At 44.4% G+C, this 18,300-nt stretch overlaps 1 protein-coding gene across 4 annotated transcripts in view; it reads left to right on the top strand.

The window, feature by feature from the left end:
* Positions 1-8,388: 8,388 nt before the first annotated feature.
* UHMK1 (U2AF homology motif kinase 1) overlaps positions 8,389-18,300 on the top strand; it is a 30,849-nt gene continuing 20,937 nt past the window's right edge. The window contains exons 1-6 of one of the 4 annotated variants that reach the window (XM_049635274.1): positions 8,389-8,885; positions 10,304-10,596; positions 11,335-11,526; positions 13,559-13,653; positions 17,501-17,577; positions 17,728-17,826. In XM_049635274.1, coding sequence (XP_049491231.1) covers positions 8,618-8,885; positions 10,304-10,596; positions 11,335-11,526; positions 13,559-13,653; positions 17,501-17,577; positions 17,728-17,826 — 1,024 coding nt within the window. In that variant the 5' untranslated portion in view covers positions 8,389-8,617. Of the gene's footprint in view, positions 8,886-8,915; positions 9,309-10,303; positions 10,597-11,334; positions 11,527-13,558; positions 13,654-17,500; positions 17,578-17,727; positions 17,827-18,300 lie in introns of those variants that run through there. The other 3 variants (XM_049635273.1, XM_049635272.1, XM_049635275.1) reach the window with 3 other exon arrangements.

Below are 18,300 nucleotides of genomic sequence, written 5' to 3'. Positions count from 1 at the left end.
CCATGGACGGGGTGGCTTAAACCATAAAAAGTTATTTCTCACAGATCCGGAGACAGGACATCTGAGATCCAGGTGCTGGACCTTCGGTGTCTGGTGAAAGTCCACTTCCTGACTCATAGATGGCAGTCTTCTCGATGTGCCCTCACAAGACAAAAGGGGTGAGAGCCGTCTGGGGTCTCTTCTCTAAGGTGCAGTCATTATACTCCTGACCACCTCGTGACCTAACCAACCTCCCAAAGACCCCAACCCCTGACACCATCGCGTTATCAGTTAGGGTTTCAACATGTGAACTGGGGGCGAATGCAAACTTCAGTCCATTACAAAACTGTCACGTTTTGAATCTGAGCTGCAGTGTGGCTGCTTTGACAACAAAATACAGTAGAAGTAACACGGTATGACTTGCAAAGCTAGGTCCTAAGAAGCCTTGCGGCTTCCAACTAGATCTCTTGGAATATTTGTGCAGGAGGTAACCAGCCACTGTGAAACCGTTCGGCTGTCCCGAGACTGTCAGACCGTGAGGCAGCCCATCTGTGTCACTTGGAGACAGATGCTCTTAGCTCCAGCTGTTCCCAACATACGAGGTGTCAGACTCACCTGCTCTCTCATTGCAACCACAGGAGGGACCCCCAGGCAAGAACTACTCGTCAACCCTCAGAACCAGGAGAAGTAAGAGTACGCTGCTGTTTTAAGCCCCTACCTCTTAAAGTGTTAGGTTACGAAGCAATAAACAATTGAAATATGATGTGAAGCTCTATGGTACACGGTGCACGGATGTCGCATCCACTATTTGCCCAAGTACTATCCTCCTCCTTTTCCTTTCTAATAGAAACCTGATTTGGGGCGCCTGGGTGGCTCAGTCGGTTGAGCGTCCAACTTCAGCTCAGGTCACGATCTCGCGGTCCGTGAGTTCGAGCCCCGCGTCAGGCTCTGGGCTGATGGCTCAGAGCCTGGAGCCTGCTTCTGGTTCTGTGTCTCCCTCTCTCTCTGCCCCTCCCCCGTTCATGCTCTGTCTCTCTCTGTCTCAAAAATAAATAAATGTTAAAAAAAATTAAAAAAAAAAAAGAAACCTGATTTTATTCCTGTAAGCATTATGCAAGTTCCAGGGGATGAATCATACCTGCTCTACGTCAAGGACAGTAGTATTTTTCCTTCACCGGTGATTGCTTCATAAGTTAGTTTGGGCCATTTAGTTAAAAATATTTTATTCCCCGACAAAAGAGGAGAGAATTGTGCAAGAGCGGTCTCTGACTACCCTGGCCACATCCCTGCTGCCTGCTTCTGAATGCTCTCAGGGAAAGAGGTGCCCGGAGAGGGAGCAGACTTCTGCACTGAGGAAAGAACAAGCCCAAGGGCAAAAACTGACCCACTGAAAATGCCCCGGGGAAAACGGAAAGAGCCCAGGAGCTTGCCACTGTAGTTGAGTAACTGAATCAGTGTCAGCAGCCATCTTTACAAAACTATTCATAATAAAATACCATATATTTTTTCTTCCTTAATCCATAATCATTCAGAGTTCCTGTTTCTTGATCTGACATCATTCTTTATGATGCATGCTTATTCCTATGATTTTATGTCAGCATTTACTAATGCATAGTTTAAAATATTTTTAAGATCTTCTAACACTTCAGTAATTTGCACTAGAGTAAAGGGATCCTGAAACACTAGCCACTGAGGGGAAGAAATGAGTAAAGATGAAATAATACGGGCATGCCCACTTGATGTGACAAAAATACTGCTAACTTGGAAGAAAGGACTCTACTAAATTCTGGAGAGAATGATGATAACAGACAAAGCAGCCTTAATACAAAATCACATGGTGAGAGTTGTGGATTTATGTCCCCTAAATGTGTATATTCCCACTTTACTTTTACTTCTGTGGGAAAATGAGTTTCAACTCATAGGACTTTTAAATTATGCAAGTCTTACCACAAATCTGTTGCATACAGATGATACCTTCAAAATCAAGATTAGCTCAGCTATGCGTTAAAAGCTCAAAAAGAGACTATAAAGAGTGCTTAATGTATGCAAAAATATTCAGAGAGGAATAATCTATTCTATCGCTATGAAATAAGGCAAAATCTGTGATATTCATTAGGAATATTAAATCTCGACTCAAGAGGCAAAAAGAAGTAAAAAGTTATCACAAATATGTCAGGAGGGAAGGAAATGAATCAAAGGTTTTGTGTTTTAAGCAATAAGGGAAGTCAGGCTGCAGACGACAATTGTCACCGCTGTTTCTCGTGAGAACTGGCGGGTGGTGGGTGGAGTGAAAGGCAACCATCTTCCACTGCACAGCAGTCGGGTTTCTTTGCCTAACTCCTATCAATACTTTATATTATTACACAGCTCCAGAGTGACCCAAACAGACAGTAAAGCCCCTCAACCTGCTAATCTCTCTCTGCATCCATCCCTCCCCCCAAAGAATTAATACAATATAAAAATCTATTGAAAGAGCACAGGGGCGCCCGGGTGGATTAGTCGGTGAAGCGACCGGCTTTGGCTCAGGTCATGATCTCGCAGTTCATGAGTTCGAGCCCCGCGTCGGGCTCTGTGCTGACAGCTGGGAGCCTGGAGCCCCTTCGGATTCTGTGTCTCCCTCTCTCTCTCCACTTCCCCCATTCATGCTCTGTCTCTCTCTCTCTTTCAAAAATAAATAAACATAAAAAAAAAAAAACGATAGAGTGCTGGGGTGCCTGGGTGGCTCAGTCAGTTACATGTCTGACTCTTGATGTGGGCTCATGTCATGATCTCATGGTTTGTGGGATCATAGCCCCATATCAGGCTCTGCGCTGACAGCCCAGACCCTGCTTGGGATTCTCTCTTTTCTTGCCTCTCTGCCCCTCCCCTGCTCTCTCTCTCTCAAAATAAATAAACAAACTTAAAAAAACTTTCTCTTAAAGATACAGTATTAAAATATATAGTACTCATATTATATTAGGAGATACTAACATAGTCGGGATTAGGACCTTAACATCATACCTGTACCGATGAAGCAGAAAGGATTTAATGGAAACTTGCTCAGGCTATAAGAACCAGAATGATAGGGGCGCCTGGGTGGCGCAGTCGGTTAAGCGTCCGACTTCAGCCAGGTCACGATCTCGCGGTCCGTGAGTTCGAGCCCCACGTCAGGCTCTGGGCTGATGGCTCGGAGCCTGGAGCCTGTTTCCGATTCTGTGTCTCCCTCTCTCTCTACCCCTCCCCCGTTCATGCTCTGTCTCTCTCTGTCCCAAAAATAAATAAAAAACGTTGAAAAAAAAAAAAAAAGAACCAGAATGATAATTCATAAGCAGAATCTTAAATTTTTAGGGGAAAACTGCTTGAAATAATAACATTGCAGCTCTTAGTGCAAATTACTAATTAAGGCGGTTAGTCTGTGACACCAAGTAAAACAGTGACAGATGATGACTTGAAAGAATCTGAGTTTATACATCTCTTTTGTGAACTTTCACTATTTCAAGATCAGGAATAAAAACACAACACTTTGGGGACGCCTGGGTGGCTCAGTTGGTTAAGTGTCTGGCTCTTGACTTCAGCTCAGGTCGTGATCTCACGGTGAGCTCGAGCCCCAAGTCGGGCTCTGGGCTGACAGAGTGTGGAACCTGCTTGGGTTCTCTCTCTGCCCCTCCCCCACTCGTGCTCATGCTCTCTCTCTCAAATAAATAAACTTAAAAATAAAAAACACAACACGTTTGAATCTAGAGACAATCCTTTTTTTTTTTTTTAAGTTTATTTATTTACTGTGAGATGGGTAGGGCAGAGAGAGAGAGAGAGGGACAGAGAATCCCAAGCAGGCTGTGCACTCTCAGCTCAGCTCAGAGCCCGATGCGGGACTTGATCTCACATGACGTGAGATCATGACCTGAGCCAAGATCAAGAGTCAGATGCTTCAGCGACTGTCCCACTCAGGCATCCGAGACAATTCTTAATTGCATGGAATGGTTGTGCAGTTTCTGGATTATCAATGATTTTCCTTGGTTTTGCTGGTCATCTCTTCTGTGTATTAACACTCCTGCCAGAAGGTGGAGAATAGAGCAGAGAGGTTGTAAAGTCCATATTCTGCAGAAGGCATTGTCTGTAAATGTGGCTTTTGTGGGATTTCTCGGTGCTGGGAGAGAAAGGGAAGGAAGGAAGAGAATGAAATGAATGGCCTGATCTGCCTAGTCCTCTTTTCTTCGGCCTCCTCTTTCCCAATCACCTTCGCTTCCCCATCTGCCTTTCCATTTCATCCTGCCGTGTCCTTCAGTCCTTTAGGGAAGAGTCACGGTCCAGGATTGAGGATGAGAAAAGCTGTGGGCTTCCTTGCCTAGGAGAAGGCTCCAGGGCCAGGGTCCTGCAGGGGTGGCCATGGGCCCGGGTCCTCCCTTCAGATGTTACAGACGCTTCTGCTTGATCTGCTCCGCAGCAAAGTAGCAAACCAGGAGGGTGGAGGTACAAAGAAAAAAGACTGGTTCCGTGGGGGAAAGCAAATATTAACGAACAGTTCATCGCCCTGGTATGCCAGGAAAGACTTCGCCCCACAGCACAGTCCTACACTTGACCCGTCCCTTGAATACAGAAAGGGACAGACTGGTGTTCCAGAGGGGTCTTAGGGCTTCCCTCGGAGCCAAGGCTCCGGATGGAAACTGCACCCCCGCTGTCACCCAGCCCTCCAGTGTCTGTCACGTGAGAATCCCTTGTGCAGGAAGTTCTCACCTCAATCAGCACGGAGCGGGATGAGATGAAATAAAGTCCCAGATAAAGCCTCTGACCCCAGGAGCAGACCGAACTTTTCCTTGGGAATCTTATTTGTTCTTTCGCAACCCCAACGACAGGCCGTTTACTCTCGTGGGTTCGAGCCCCGTGTCAGGCTCTGTGCTGACAGCGTGGAGCCTGGAAACTGCTTCTGATTCTGTGTCTACCTTTCTCTCTGCCCCTCCCCTGCTCGTGCTCTGTCTGTCTGCCTCTCTCAAAATAAACCTTAAATTTTTTTTAAATTAAAATTAAATTAAATTAAATAAAAAATATTTCCTAAGTGCCTACTATGTGCCAGACACTGTTGTAGGCACTGGAAATACAGCTGTGAACACACACCAAGCTGTCCTCATCAAACTTACATTTTAGGCAGAGAAATCTACTAATAAGAATGAAAGAAAGGAAGGAAGGAAGGAAGGAAGGAAGGAAGAAAATCTATACTGTGCTAAATAAAAATACTATAGGTAAATAGGAAAGCAATGTAAGGATAACAGGGAAATCCAGGGCTATAAGGAATTGCCGATTTGTGTTAGAGTGGCCAGGAAAGGCCTCACCGATTCAGTGACATTTGTGCAGAAACCGGAAAGAAAGGGAAACTAGCCACTCTTCACAAGCCCAGTGCAGCTCTTTCTGTCCGCGGGTCCTGTCCCCGTGGTTTAATAAAAAATCACCTTTTCGCACCAAAGACGTCTTCAAGAATTCTTCTTTCTTGGCCATTAGCTCCGGACCACCCCACCATCACCCCAAGACCTCATCACTCACAACCCTTAGCTAGTGCAACTAGCTCTTTCTGCCCGTGGGTCCTGTCCCCATGCTTTAATAAAACCACCCTTTTCTTGGCCATCAGCTCCGAGCCCCAGCACTCCAAACCACATCACCAGCACAGCTGGGTTCTTGGTGAAGGTTCTCTTCTTGATTTACAGATGAGCCCTTTTCTCATAGTGTCTTCAATGGTGGAGCATGTGGTTTGAAGTGGTGCGGTTCAGAGCTGCTGGCCAAGAAAGAATTCTTGGGACATCTTTGGTGCGGAAAGGTGGTTCTATTAAAGCACCGGGATGGGACCCATGGGCAGAAAGAGCTACCCCGGGATTGTGAGGAGTGATTGATTATATACTTGGATCTGCGGGGAGGTAAAGGCAAGGGAAGTTTCCACAAGGGCTTTCATATGCTAAAGAAGGCTCTGAGGATCATTCAGGCCTCTGCTACTGTCAAGCCAAGGTTGTTTTTCCCTCTAGCAAGGGATTGACATTAGACACTTTCGAGTTCCAGGAAGAATGTCCTACTTTGCAGGCCTCAAGTATTTGTCAATGGGCTTCAGATTAGAAGGAAATTTAATTTTATCTACCATTTCCTCCTGCTTCTGTTTCCCACATCAGTGGAGAGCAGAGAGTAGAAACATGATTTCTGGTATCTTTTTTTATAAAGGGACTAATCCCATTATGAGAGTTCTACTCTAATGGTCTTATTACCTCCCCAACCCTCATCTCCAAATATGCTCGCATTAGGGATTAGAGTTGAGTTTCTTTTTTTTTTTTTTTTTTTTAATTTTTTTTAACTTTTATTTATTTATTTTTTTGAGACAGAGAGAGACAGAGCATGAACGGGGGAGGGTCAGAGAGAGAGAGGGAGACACAGAATCCAAAACAGGCTCCAGGCTCTGAGCTGTCGGCACAGAGCCCGACACGGGGCTCGAACTCACCGACCGCGAGATCGTGACCTGAGCCGAAGTCGGCCGCTCAACCGACTGAGCCACCCAGGCGCCCCTAGAGTTGAGTTTCAACATAAGAATTCTTTTGGGGGGGGGGGAGGTCACACAAATATTCAATCTATACATAGCACATTGCAAAGAGATACTGTTCATAAGAGAAGAAAGAATGGGTTGGAGAGGGGCAGTGGATTCTTTTCAGTTACAGGCTAGAATTCCAAGTGATTCTCTGGTGTTTTCCAACCTCATGGAAAGAAGAGAATCTAAGCAGAAACACAACAGGAGTGAGGGAAACTAATGGGGAAAAAGGAAATCTACCAGGTGGATCCTGCAAGAAAATTTACAGGAGAGAAAATAAAAATATTTAGTAAAAGTATGAAAAAGATATACTCTAATGAGAACCACAGAATTGCATCAAAATATTTCTTGCTCATAAAATTAAAAAGACAAAATTTTAATAATAATGCCTTATACTGATACAGGTATTGCGAGTGATGTACTCTTTGCTAATTAGAGCATAAATGTATGCAACTGGTCTACAAAACAATTCTGTAATAAGATTAAGTTTTCAGATATTAATTATTTATTCCTTTCTAGTTTATACTCTTTTATTACTACATACAAAATTCCTCCAAAACTTAGCAACTTAAAACAGCAGTAAATAGGGGGTGCCTGGGTGGCTCCGTTGGTGGGGTACCACTTTTGAATGTGGCTCAATCATACAATTCAGTTCCTTTGCCTTGTATGTCAGCAAAGGAGCGATGAGAAGACATCACAGTGTAAGAGAATTTATTTTGAGAGAGAGAGAGAGAGGGCGTGTGAGCGGGGGTGGGGGGAGGGAGAGAGAGAGAGAGAGAGAGAGGGAATCCCAAGTGGGCTCCCAGTGCAGAGCCTGATGCAGGGCTGAACCCACAGTGAGATGATGACCCCAGCCGAAATCAAGAGTCCAATGCCTAACAGACTGAGCCACCCAGGGACCCCTCTCTTCCCTTTATACGAGCAGATAAACAGCTGTGCTCATTGCCTTAGAAGAAGCCTGTGAGGTTTTTGTTTGTTTGTTTGTTTGTTTGTTTGTTTTTTGTATTTCAAGAGCCCAAGATTAGTATGGACTTTACACATAGAGAAAAATGCTTGTTAGAAATTGCAGGAGAATGCAGAGTTCTCCCTACTCCAGACCCCAAAAGGGCCGTGTAGACAGAGATAAGGCCCATCTCAGCAGCAAGCAGACAAGGTGGTGACCCAGGTTACCAAAGAGCAGATGGGTCCTCAGCCTCTCGACTTTGCACCACATAAGCCACCCGACCCGCCTGGGAACTTAGACAACACCTGAGCAAAAGGAGATGGGGGTAAATTGTCTGAAACTCAATTCTGCCACCCCGTCTGAATGGAGCTTGAAATAGGGAAAGTTGAACGACAGAAAAATAGGGAAGGCTACATTTATTGCACACCTCAGTTTGTGGATCGATACTCCTGATATTTGCTAAATGTTACTTAGTAGACGTTTATTAAATGAGCAAGAGAATGAACACATAAAACGTAAAAATTTGTACAAGGTCCAGCCTCGCCCAGGGCAGATGCATTTTGATGAGGCAGTCACAGGCAAGGTGGACTAAGGGGCACGGAAGCTGGGCTTCCAGAACTGTGCCTGCTCCGATCACACGCAAGGGGGTGGGGGCCGTGACAAACCCCTTCCTGCAGTAACCGGGCTATTTCCCTTGGGCTGCCGTCTAGGAGAAACATAGGCTGGGCTTTATTCCCCTTAGGGTCCCAGTGGTGAGGGGCGCGCCTCCGCGAGAAAAAGGACCAGTCTCAGTTTCAGGAAACGTTCGTGAAGGCACTTAGCGTCGGCCTGAGAAGCAGGGAGCACCCCGCAGAGTTTAGCAGCTCAGGCTCCAGACTTTTCTCCGAAACCTAATTCCTCCGCTCAGCTCTAGACCCGCCCCTTCTGGGCCCGCCTCCTCGGGCCTGCACGATTGGCTCTTCCTCCATTTCCGGCTTCTGGAGCCCGGCGCTCTCGGCTTCCGGTGTCATGGCGGCTTGAGGTCTCGGCAGTCGGCGAGGCGGCTGCAGGCCCCTCCCTGCGGAGCCGCTGGTCCGGCAGGCGGGGATGTGACCGCGGGCCCTGCCGGCCTGCCCCGGGCGTCGCCTCAGCTCCCGTGCCAGCGCCCTCCGTCCGCCCCGATGGCGGGGTCCGGCTGCGCGTGGGGCGCGGAGCCGCCGCGGTTTCTGGAAGCCTTCGGGCGGCTGTGGCAGGTACAGAGCCGCCTGGGGAGCGGCTCCTCGGCCTCGGTGTATCGGGTGCGCTGCTGCGGCACTCCCGGCTCGCCCCCCGGCGCCCTCAAGCAGTTCTTACCGCCCGGAACCACCGGCGCTGCGGCCTCGGCCGCCGAGTATGGTTTCCGCAAAGAGAGGGCGGCGCTGGAGCAATTGCAGGGTCACAGGAACATCGGTAATTGCCGCCGCCTCCCTTCCCTTCTTGCCCAGGTCCCAGCCCGGTGGTACACCCCCTCTCTCAGCCTGGCGTTCCGTCTTCCGTCCTTAAGGCGGGAGGCGTGGGCCTGGCCCTCTCGTCCCCCGATCCTGGCCCTTCTCCCATCCCCCTTCACTCTGTCTGCAGGAGGGTGGAGTTGGTGGTCTGCTTAGCCCAGTGTCACGTAATAGATGCTCAGTTAAGTTCTGCTTTGCTTCGGGTCTCATCAGAAAATGCTGCACTTACCAGCATAGAGTTATCTTTCCTAGCGAAAGGAGGCCCATCTTTGCTAGATGTCTCCTGTCTTGTATGGAAATTTTTGAATCTTCGCATACCAGTGCAAGATGAGAAATACTCCTAGGGCTTGTGATAAATGCTGTTAACTCATACAGATGTTACCTGGTACGTATTTAGCATGGATTTGGGAGAAATGACTCAGTATTAACATAGGATCCTTTATGGAAGTATGAGAATTAGGAACACGTTATGCTTTTACCCTGGTAAGTCTATGTTGCACGATTTAGGTATTCAAAATGTAAGACAGGTAAGCTAGGTAATGATTACTGATGATCGATCTGTGAAAACAGCCTTGGCTGTCCTTACGTTAACAGAGTGTATATAGTTAGTTAGAGCTTTGGCTAATAAATAAATGTCTTACTTCCCGGCAAGCATAATCGATATGTAATTTGAAGAGTGACCTTTTTCATGTTACCATTTTGGAGAAGAATTTCTTCACCACTAGTGTTGCCCCCCCCCCCCTTTTTTTTTTAAAGCTTGCTAGATGGTGTATATAACCCTGGTATTTGAGAGGGAAATTTTTTTGTAGTTTTTGCAAGCTTAAAGACTTGTTGCGTCTTTGCAAGATTAGGTTAAGTTGTCATCTTGAAAATCTTTTAAATCTCTTTTAAATGTTATTTGTTTATCCTGTTTTTAATATTTAGATTACAGAGTACTATATTGCGGTCAAGTGCTTTACCCTTCACCTGTACCCCCCAGAGTGCTGTTTTGGATCAAGAACCAATCTGCAATTTTGTTTTCACATGGTGTCACATCTGTCTTAAGAGTCCATAATATTTGGATTTTACTTTTAATCGTTTTTGCTTGGTACCCTGAGTGCATATTCACCCATCACTGAATGCTTGGTGATACAGTTTGAATTAGTGTGCCGTCTTTAATATCTTTGAACAGTAATGAGCTGTTGAAGACTTTCTCATTTTAAAATAATCCGGTTGCCAAAAAAAATCTTATTTTGGGGAAAAAGAAATTACAGTGGAAGCTCGATTGCTCATCAGAGTTCTCCTTATCTAGGGTATCCCAAATTTGTTCTGCAGTTATCTGTGTTGCGACTTATTCTGAGTCCTGTTCTGAAAGCGTTATAATTTGTTTCTTTTTTTTAGTGACTTTGTATGGAGTTTTTACAATCCATTTCTCTCCGAATGTGCCATCACGCTGTCTGTTGCTTGAACTCCTGGATGTCAGTGTTTCGGAATTGCTTTTATATTCCAGTCATCAGGGTTGTTCTATGTGGATGATACAGCATTGTGCCAGGGATGTTCTGGAGGCCCTTGCTTTTCTTCACCATGAGGGTTATGTCCATGCAGACCTCAAACCACGGAACATATTGTGGAGCGCAGAGAATGAATGTTTTAAACTCATTGACTTTGGACTTAGCTTCAAAGAAGGCAATCAGGTAAGAAATACTTTAATAATAGGAGTGCTTTGGTAGACACTTAGAGTATTTCTTTTTTCTTTTTTTTTAAATTTTTTTTAAGTTTATTTATTTTGAGAGAGATGGGGGGAGAGAGAGAGAATCGCAAGCAGGCTCTGCACCGTCAGTGCAGAGCCCCACACGGGGCTCGAATCCACGCCACCGTGAGATCGTGACCTGAGCCAAAACCAAGAGTCAGAAGCTTAACCAACTGAGCCAACCGGGCGCCCTGACTCTTAGAGATATTTCTAAAATACTGAAGCGGCTTGGGGTCACGCAAATAAAAAGAATTTCGTTGCCACCATGTGAGAAAAAGGACGTGTATTTGGGTTAGGTGGGGTAATGGACAGGTCATTACTGTTACCGGCGTCCCCAGTGTCGGGGCTCATGGCAGAACGCGTGTGACAGTTCTGGCAGACCCTCCGTTCTCCACGGTTTGTCAGCTCTTTGCAGAGTGTCCTTATTTATCAGCAGTGCCCGACAGGCAAGAGATTATCTAAAGAAATGAGCAGCTGTGTGGAAAGCGTGCAGTTTGCTTGTGAGAACCGCTCGGTTAATGAACCAAATAACTGGGGTCGGCAAGGACTACAAATTTGTTGGCATTCGGTTTGGCAGCGGTTTATTACACGTTTAGAGAAGTAAATACGTGGTCGAGATGGCAGGAAAGTGAGCAGTCTTTTATTGGTCGCGATACTTACGATACTTACTCTTCTTCTTCAGGATGTGAAGTATATTCAGACAGACGGGTACCGGGCTCCAGAAGCAGAGCTGCAGAATTGCTTGGCCCAGGCCGGCCTGCAGAGTGACACGGAGTGCACCTCAGCCGTGGATCTCTGGAGCCTAGGAATCATTTTACTGGAAATGTTCTCAGGAATGAAACTGAAACATACAGTCAGATCTCAGGAATGGAAGGTAAACTGCACCAGTGCTTTCGTCTGGGATCCTGAATTCCAACTGAAAGGCACGCAGTTTAGAATGAGTCTCACCAGGGCCTCTCTCTGCTTCATCTCTCACGTACTCCTCTTCCTGCGTTTTCGGTACCTTAAGTGCTACTGTTTATTCTCCTAGACACAGATGTGCTCGTGAGGATTGCACGCCTGCTGATCTTAGCCTGGGGCCCGGTGCCTAGACTACCAGGAACGTGCTCGATAAAATGAATACATGCATTTTTCCAAAAAGGCAGAAGGGATTTTTGTTTAGTAATTTAGTTATATCACGTCCTAAACTATTACTAATGCAGCAGTACGCTATAAGTGAAATGATGTTTACGTAAAGGTTTATAGTTAATGCCTCATAGTATTTTAATGCACAGCCTCGCTGAATTTCCTCGCAATTCTGTGTGGATCATCAGAGAGCATATTGGTCATTCTTTTACAAATGACAGACTGGAGGCACAGACATATAAATAGCCACTCGGGGCAGATCGTACGCCTGGATGTTCAGACCTGGGCCCCATACTCTTCTTCCTAGGCAGAGTTTAGTGTTCTGAACGTGCTCAGTTCCACAGTGTTTTAGATTTACTTATGTTCCATATATGAACTATGCCGGTAAAGTGAGTGCTGCTTAGAGCATTGTTGTTGTGGGAACATGAGTTCTAAATTCCAAATCCTTGACATGAGAATGAACTTTATGTATGTTCGTAACTTAGGACTTCACTGTGTTTTCAAACGTACTGTGGGGCTGCAGTGTTGTGAGGGTATCATTCCCCTTTAGGCTAGAGGTTGCTAAATAATACCAGGTTTAGGAATCATTGGTTCTGATATTCTGCAACAAGTGTTTTTTGAGTACCTTGTAATATATAGTTGGTGAATGGCTCTTGTACCACATAGGGTTTATTTCTTCTCAACCCCTAGTCTTCTATTTCTGGAAGTATCCCTGGAAGGAATGCTTTCATGGTCTTGCAGGTGTACCTAATGCTTACTTTTGGCAAAAAATGCTGCCATGCAAGCAAAACCAGAGTCATTGTTGCACATTGGTACTTTCAGACAGTCAAGAGGCTCAGTAGTCTTTGTTCGGTGCCATCCCAGATACAGATCAATTCCTTGTGTTAGTTTTGACTGTCTTTGAGACCGCTAGGCTGTATCTGCTTGGTCCAGAGCTGATCAGAACTAGGTCCCATTCAGGCATTTTGTATGCAAGTTGGAGGCATGATGTGCGTTAATAAAATCCCGTGTTCACCGTTCCTAAATAAAAACAGTATTCTGTATTTTAATCACCTTCTGTGGAGGCAAAATTGCCAAACGAGTATGAGTCTGGGCTCTGAAGTCAGACTATTCGTATCTTGCCCCCGCTGCTTTCTAAGTTATTTAGGGTAACTGAACCACCGTGTACTTTCTGTAAATCGAGGATAATAATAGTATTTTTCTCACAGAAGTGTTGAGGTTAAAAAATAAATGATACCACTTCTTAGCATAGCATGTTGCCTGTAGTAAGTATTCAGAAAATTTTAGCGATAAGGGTGTTATCAGGCCTTTTTCCTCGTGTCTACCCTTCCACCTTCTGAGAACTCATAACGTTCCCCAGGATTTAAACTATGAATATGGCAGATCCAGATTTTAAATACTACGTTGCTTTCTTTTCATAGTTTATTTGTATCTGAAAACCAGTTAAAGACTCCTCACTAAGACACTCCAGCCCAACTGTCGCACATTCATTGTCACTTTGTATTTAACTATGTTCTTATGTGGTTGCTTTGGCATTTGTTCCTGTTTGTTCATCTAGTAAATATTCATAGAGAGTGCCGGGTACTATGCTGAGTGCTGAGAATAGAGAAAAGAAAGTTCCTCCTCTAGAAGCTCAGAGTTACGCACATTCAGGTGGTAAGCTCTCAGAAGTGTTTTCTGTTGCGTTTTACCTACCAAATAGTACAGTGCTGTGTGCCTGGTACTCCGTAAATACAGACTGAGCGGAATAACTAAAGGAAGACTTCTCTCTCTTTTTTTAGGCAAACAGTTCCGCTATTATCGATCACATATTTGCCAGTAAAGCCGTGGTGAATGCCGCAATTCCAGCCTATCACCTAAGAGACCTTATCAAAAGGTACGTTATGTGTACTTTAAAGTTCTTAAATGTGTACGTGTACTATGTGAATGTGGGTTTTTTTGTTTGTTTGCTTGTTTGCTTTTACTGACAGGATTTACATTATTTCTGGTGATCGCGTAGAGGCTCTTTTCGGCAGCCGTACGTTGGTCCTCTTGTAGCTCTGGCAGTCCTGTATACTTGATGGAAATTAGGTTTTTGTTTGTTTTTTGTTTGTTTCTTCTAGGGTCTTTTTGAAAGTAGGTTTAAAAAAAAAATTTTTTTTAACGTTTATTTATTTTTGAGACAGAGAGAGACAGAGCATGAACGGGGGAGGGTCAGAGAGAGAGAGGGAGACACAGAATCTGAAACAGGCTCTAGGCTCTGAGCTGTCAGCACGGAGCCCGACGCGGGGCTCGAACTCACGGACCGCGAGATCATGACCTGAGCTGAAGTCGGCCGCTTAACCGACTGAGCCACCCAGGCACCCCTGGTTTTTTTTTTTTATTTTTTAGAAATATTCATTTATTTTTGAGAGAGAGAGAGGGAGACACAGAATCTGAAGCAGGCTCCAGGCTCTGAACCATCAGCCCAGAGCCTGGCGCGGGGCTCGAACTCACCGACCGCGAGATCATGACCTGAGCTGAAGTCGGACGCTCAACCGACTGAGCCACCCAGGCGCCCCCCGAAAGTAGTAGGTTTTTAAAGAGAGTGTTTATTAACTAAAGACTGAGTTTGCTTTTGGACAACCAAAAAGTGTTTAAAATAAGGTAGCTATGCATTATACTTTAAATAATTACCGTGGAAAACTGTGGGGACAGAAATAATGGTTTTGTTTCCTGAGTAGGTCCAAAACATTAGATATTTTAAAATAAGACGTGTATTATCAGGTAGTTGGTTTTTCACGTTTCTCTCATTATGGGCCAGAAGTGAACAAGATAATTACTGTGTTGCAAAAGAGTAGATCTTTTGATCAAGTCAGTATTCTTTCTTTGGAATATTAACCCTACCACCTTCCAAGTAGGTTTTGGGTTTTTGGTGTTTTTTTTTTTTTTTTTAACAGCTTCTTATTTTGAAATAATTACAGATTCAAAGGAAGTTGCAAAAATGTTACAAAGAGGTCTGTGTGCTCTTCACCCAGTTTCCCCCAGTGGTAACATCTTACGTAACTGTAGTGCAATGTCAAAACCAGGAAATTAACATTACAGTCCACAGAATTTACCCAGATAAGGACTTACAATTTTACTTGCACTTGTGTGTGTGTGTGTGTGTGTGTGTGTGTGTGTGTGTGTTTTACAAATTGGTTTTAAATAGCTGTTACTATCTGATTGGTATTAGATTTACAAGTTGCATTTTTCATAGAAAAGGTGGCATTGTGAGACTGTGTAATACATTGTGACTTGGAAGTCAGATCAGATCATGTCAGTTCTGGTATTGACTTTGGGATGTTTTTCCCCTTGATTGTACAAGCAAGTACTAAATTTGGAAGCTACAGAGAATTGTGATCAGCAAAATAAAAATTATAAACCTACTTTCTAGTGTTAGCACTTGGTGTATTTCTCTTCGGTATTTTTCCACATATTTTGCTATGTACGCATGCAAATTATTTGAACCTTTTTTATTGTAGGATAAAACACAGATATTGAAAACAAATGTGTAACTTAATGAATCCTTAGGAATACTGTTGTATCTATCATTGAGGTCAAGAAATAGAACTTTGCTAGCTACCCCAGAAATCCTCTGTCCCCATTCTAATCTTAAACCCTTCTTCCTCCTTGAAAGCAGCCACTACCCTGACTATTATGGCAATTACGTCCTTGTTTTCATTATAGTATGCATCTTTAAACACTATGGTTTAGTGCTGCTCTTCTAAAAAAAATCCTTTTTAAGTTTCTTTTAATCTGAAAGGTCCTTTTCCATTTCCTACCCCACTTTCTCCTTATTTACTTGTTGTTCCCTTATTTATTGGGTTGTTGGCTTGCTATAGCTGTCCACAGTCTGCATTTTGCTGACAGTGTTACCCTGGTATAGTTTAATGAATATCTGTTTATTTCTTGTAAATTGGTAGTTGTATCTAGAGGGTTGATTTTGGTGTGTGGGGGGGAGCAAGACTACAGATAGTATTGTGTTTTTTCATTAAGGAGGCGCATAACGTAGCTATTAGAAACTATTACCATTCAGTGTTCAGATCCATTACTTTCTTAGGGTTTGTAGAATGTTGATGTTCTTATTCTGTCCTTCCTGCTTCATTTGGTTAACCAAAGACAAAGTAAACGCTTGATTCTCTATTCACTGGTTTTCCTAATGCGTTGATTCTCTGTCATCCTCCAAAGGGGATCATTCCCTTTTGAAAGTTCAAAGTATCATTATTTGGTAACTGCAACCCATTGCAGTTCTTAGCCTAATTGAAGCTAAAATTGCCCATCTTTGATGAATGTCAGCATGTGTAAGTTGGATTTTGCAGACATTATTATCTTTTTTTTTTTTTCAATTTTTTAGAAATGTTTATATTTGAGAGAGAGTGCATGAGCAGGGGAAGGGCAGAGAGAGACGGAGACAGAATCTGATGCAGGCTCAAGGCTCTGAGCTGTCAGCACAGAGCCCAATGTGGGGCTCGAACTCATAAGCTGTGAAATCATGACCTAAGCCAAAGTTGGAAACTTAACCAACTGAGCCACTGAGGTGTCCCTGACCTTATTATCTTTTATAGCTTCCTTGCTATCTGGTGTAACAAGATGTTCCCAATTCATCTTATACATTTCCTGCCCCAGACCTGGAAACAGCCATTTCTCCGAGAAGCCTGATTTCTTTTAGTAGGAAGTAGTATTTTAAAACCACAATCTGAGTTTTGGGAATACTCATTGCTAGGGGTGCCTGGGAGATTCAGTTGGTTAAGCGTCCGACTTCTGCTTAGGTCATGATCTCGCAGTTCGTGAGTTCGAGTCCCGCATCTGGCTCTCTGCTGTCAGCGTAGAGCCCGCTTTGCGCTTGGTCTTAGCCAAAAGGCCGAGAAACGATGCACAACCGGCTTTGGATCTTCTGTCCCCCTCTCTCTCTGCCCCTCCCCTGCTGGTTCGTTCTCTCTCTCTCTCTCTCTCTCTCTCAAAATAAGTAAATAAACATTAAAAGAAATTATGTGGGGATACTCATTGCTACTGGGATGGTCATTGTTTCTAGGCCTTTTAAGTGGACAGAGTTCATATGAATATTCCCCATTCAAATTCAAGACCACAGAGTTTTTATGTAACTTTTATTTCACATCTCTTTCTCGTTCTATGTCAGGAATTCTGGTTCTTAAGGACAAGGGGAACGTTAGAATATTTTATAATTGCTCATTTGTTTTATTCCACCTTATATTAAAACAGTCTCAGGATAATAATACTCTAGGAAGACTGCTAAAAATGGTTATTTTTGCATATGCTTTTCCCATTCTTCCCCCATTTGAAAAATAGTTGTATCTGGGGGTGACTGGGTGGCTCAGTTGGTTAAGCGTCTGATTCTTGATTTTGGCTCAGGTCATGATCTCACGGTTCGTGAGTTCGAGCCCTGTGTCAGGGTCTGTGCTAAGGGGCAGAGTCTGCTAGGGGAATTCTCTGTTTCCCTCTCTACTTCTCCCTCACTTGCGGGTGTGCGCTCTCTCTCAAAAAATAATAAAAAATCGAAATATGGTATTGTGTCCTAGGTATGTATCATGAGTTATTGAACCATTTACTTGCAAATAGCATTCGTGTATTTTGTAGATGAATGCTCCAGTAAGCCATGCTGACTTAGCTAATGTTGCGGTGAACATTAGACATTTGAATTGTCTTCAGTGGTTCCGTTTTCATAAGACTTGACGATAGTCACAAAGATCCCTGTCTGTGTTTAGCATGCTTCACGACGACCCGGGCAGAAGAATCCCTGCTGAGATGGCTCTGTGCAGCCCCTTCTTTAGCATTCCTTTCGGTAAGCTGCCTGCGTCTTCGTTTCTTCCTTGGGCATTTGACGGTCAGACACCAGAACTCACTTACATTCTGTTCCCAGGCTCCTTTGCCTAGTGTTCATCCATTCATTTGGGGGAGTTTACACTTAACCATGTTGTATGAACCTCAACAGCCCCTCATATTGAAGATCTGGTGATGCTTCCAACTCCAGTGCTAAGGCTACTGAATGTGCTGGATGATGATTATCTCGAGAATGAAGAGGAGTATGAAGGTAACTGCTTCCTAAATTACATTTTAATTTTTTTCGTATCTTTTTTAACTCCTTATAAAGCATATTTATTTGTTTATCTTGAGAGACAGAGAGCGCGCACGAACGGGGGAGGAGCAGAGAGAGAGAATCCCCAGCAGGCTCTGCGCTTGAGCGCAGAGCCTAATGCAGGGCTCGAACCCACGAACCGTGAGATATAACCAGAGCTGAAATCAAGGGTCAGATGCCCGGCCGACTGAGCCCTCCAGGCACCCCTGCAAGAGACATTTATGTCAACAAATGCTTACAGTTTCGATAAATCGGAAAGTAGGGTAGTGTACAGAGGCAGAGAGGAGAGGTACTTAACCCAGGTTGAGTGACCCGTGAGGGTGTCTCTATGGAGGTGATGGCTGAGCCTTGTTAGTAACCGGACTTGCTTGGCTAAGAGTTGAGGGATTGATGAGGAAATGGCACAAAGGTGAGAGACGAGAGAAAACG

Source organism: Panthera uncia, chromosome F1 (genome assembly GCF_023721935.1).
Source record: "Panthera uncia isolate 11264 chromosome F1, Puncia_PCG_1.0, whole genome shotgun sequence".
In the NCBI taxonomy this organism is placed as follows: Eukaryota; Metazoa; Chordata; class Mammalia; order Carnivora; family Felidae; genus Panthera; species Panthera uncia.
This window is presented reverse-complemented; position numbering and strand designations above follow the sequence as displayed.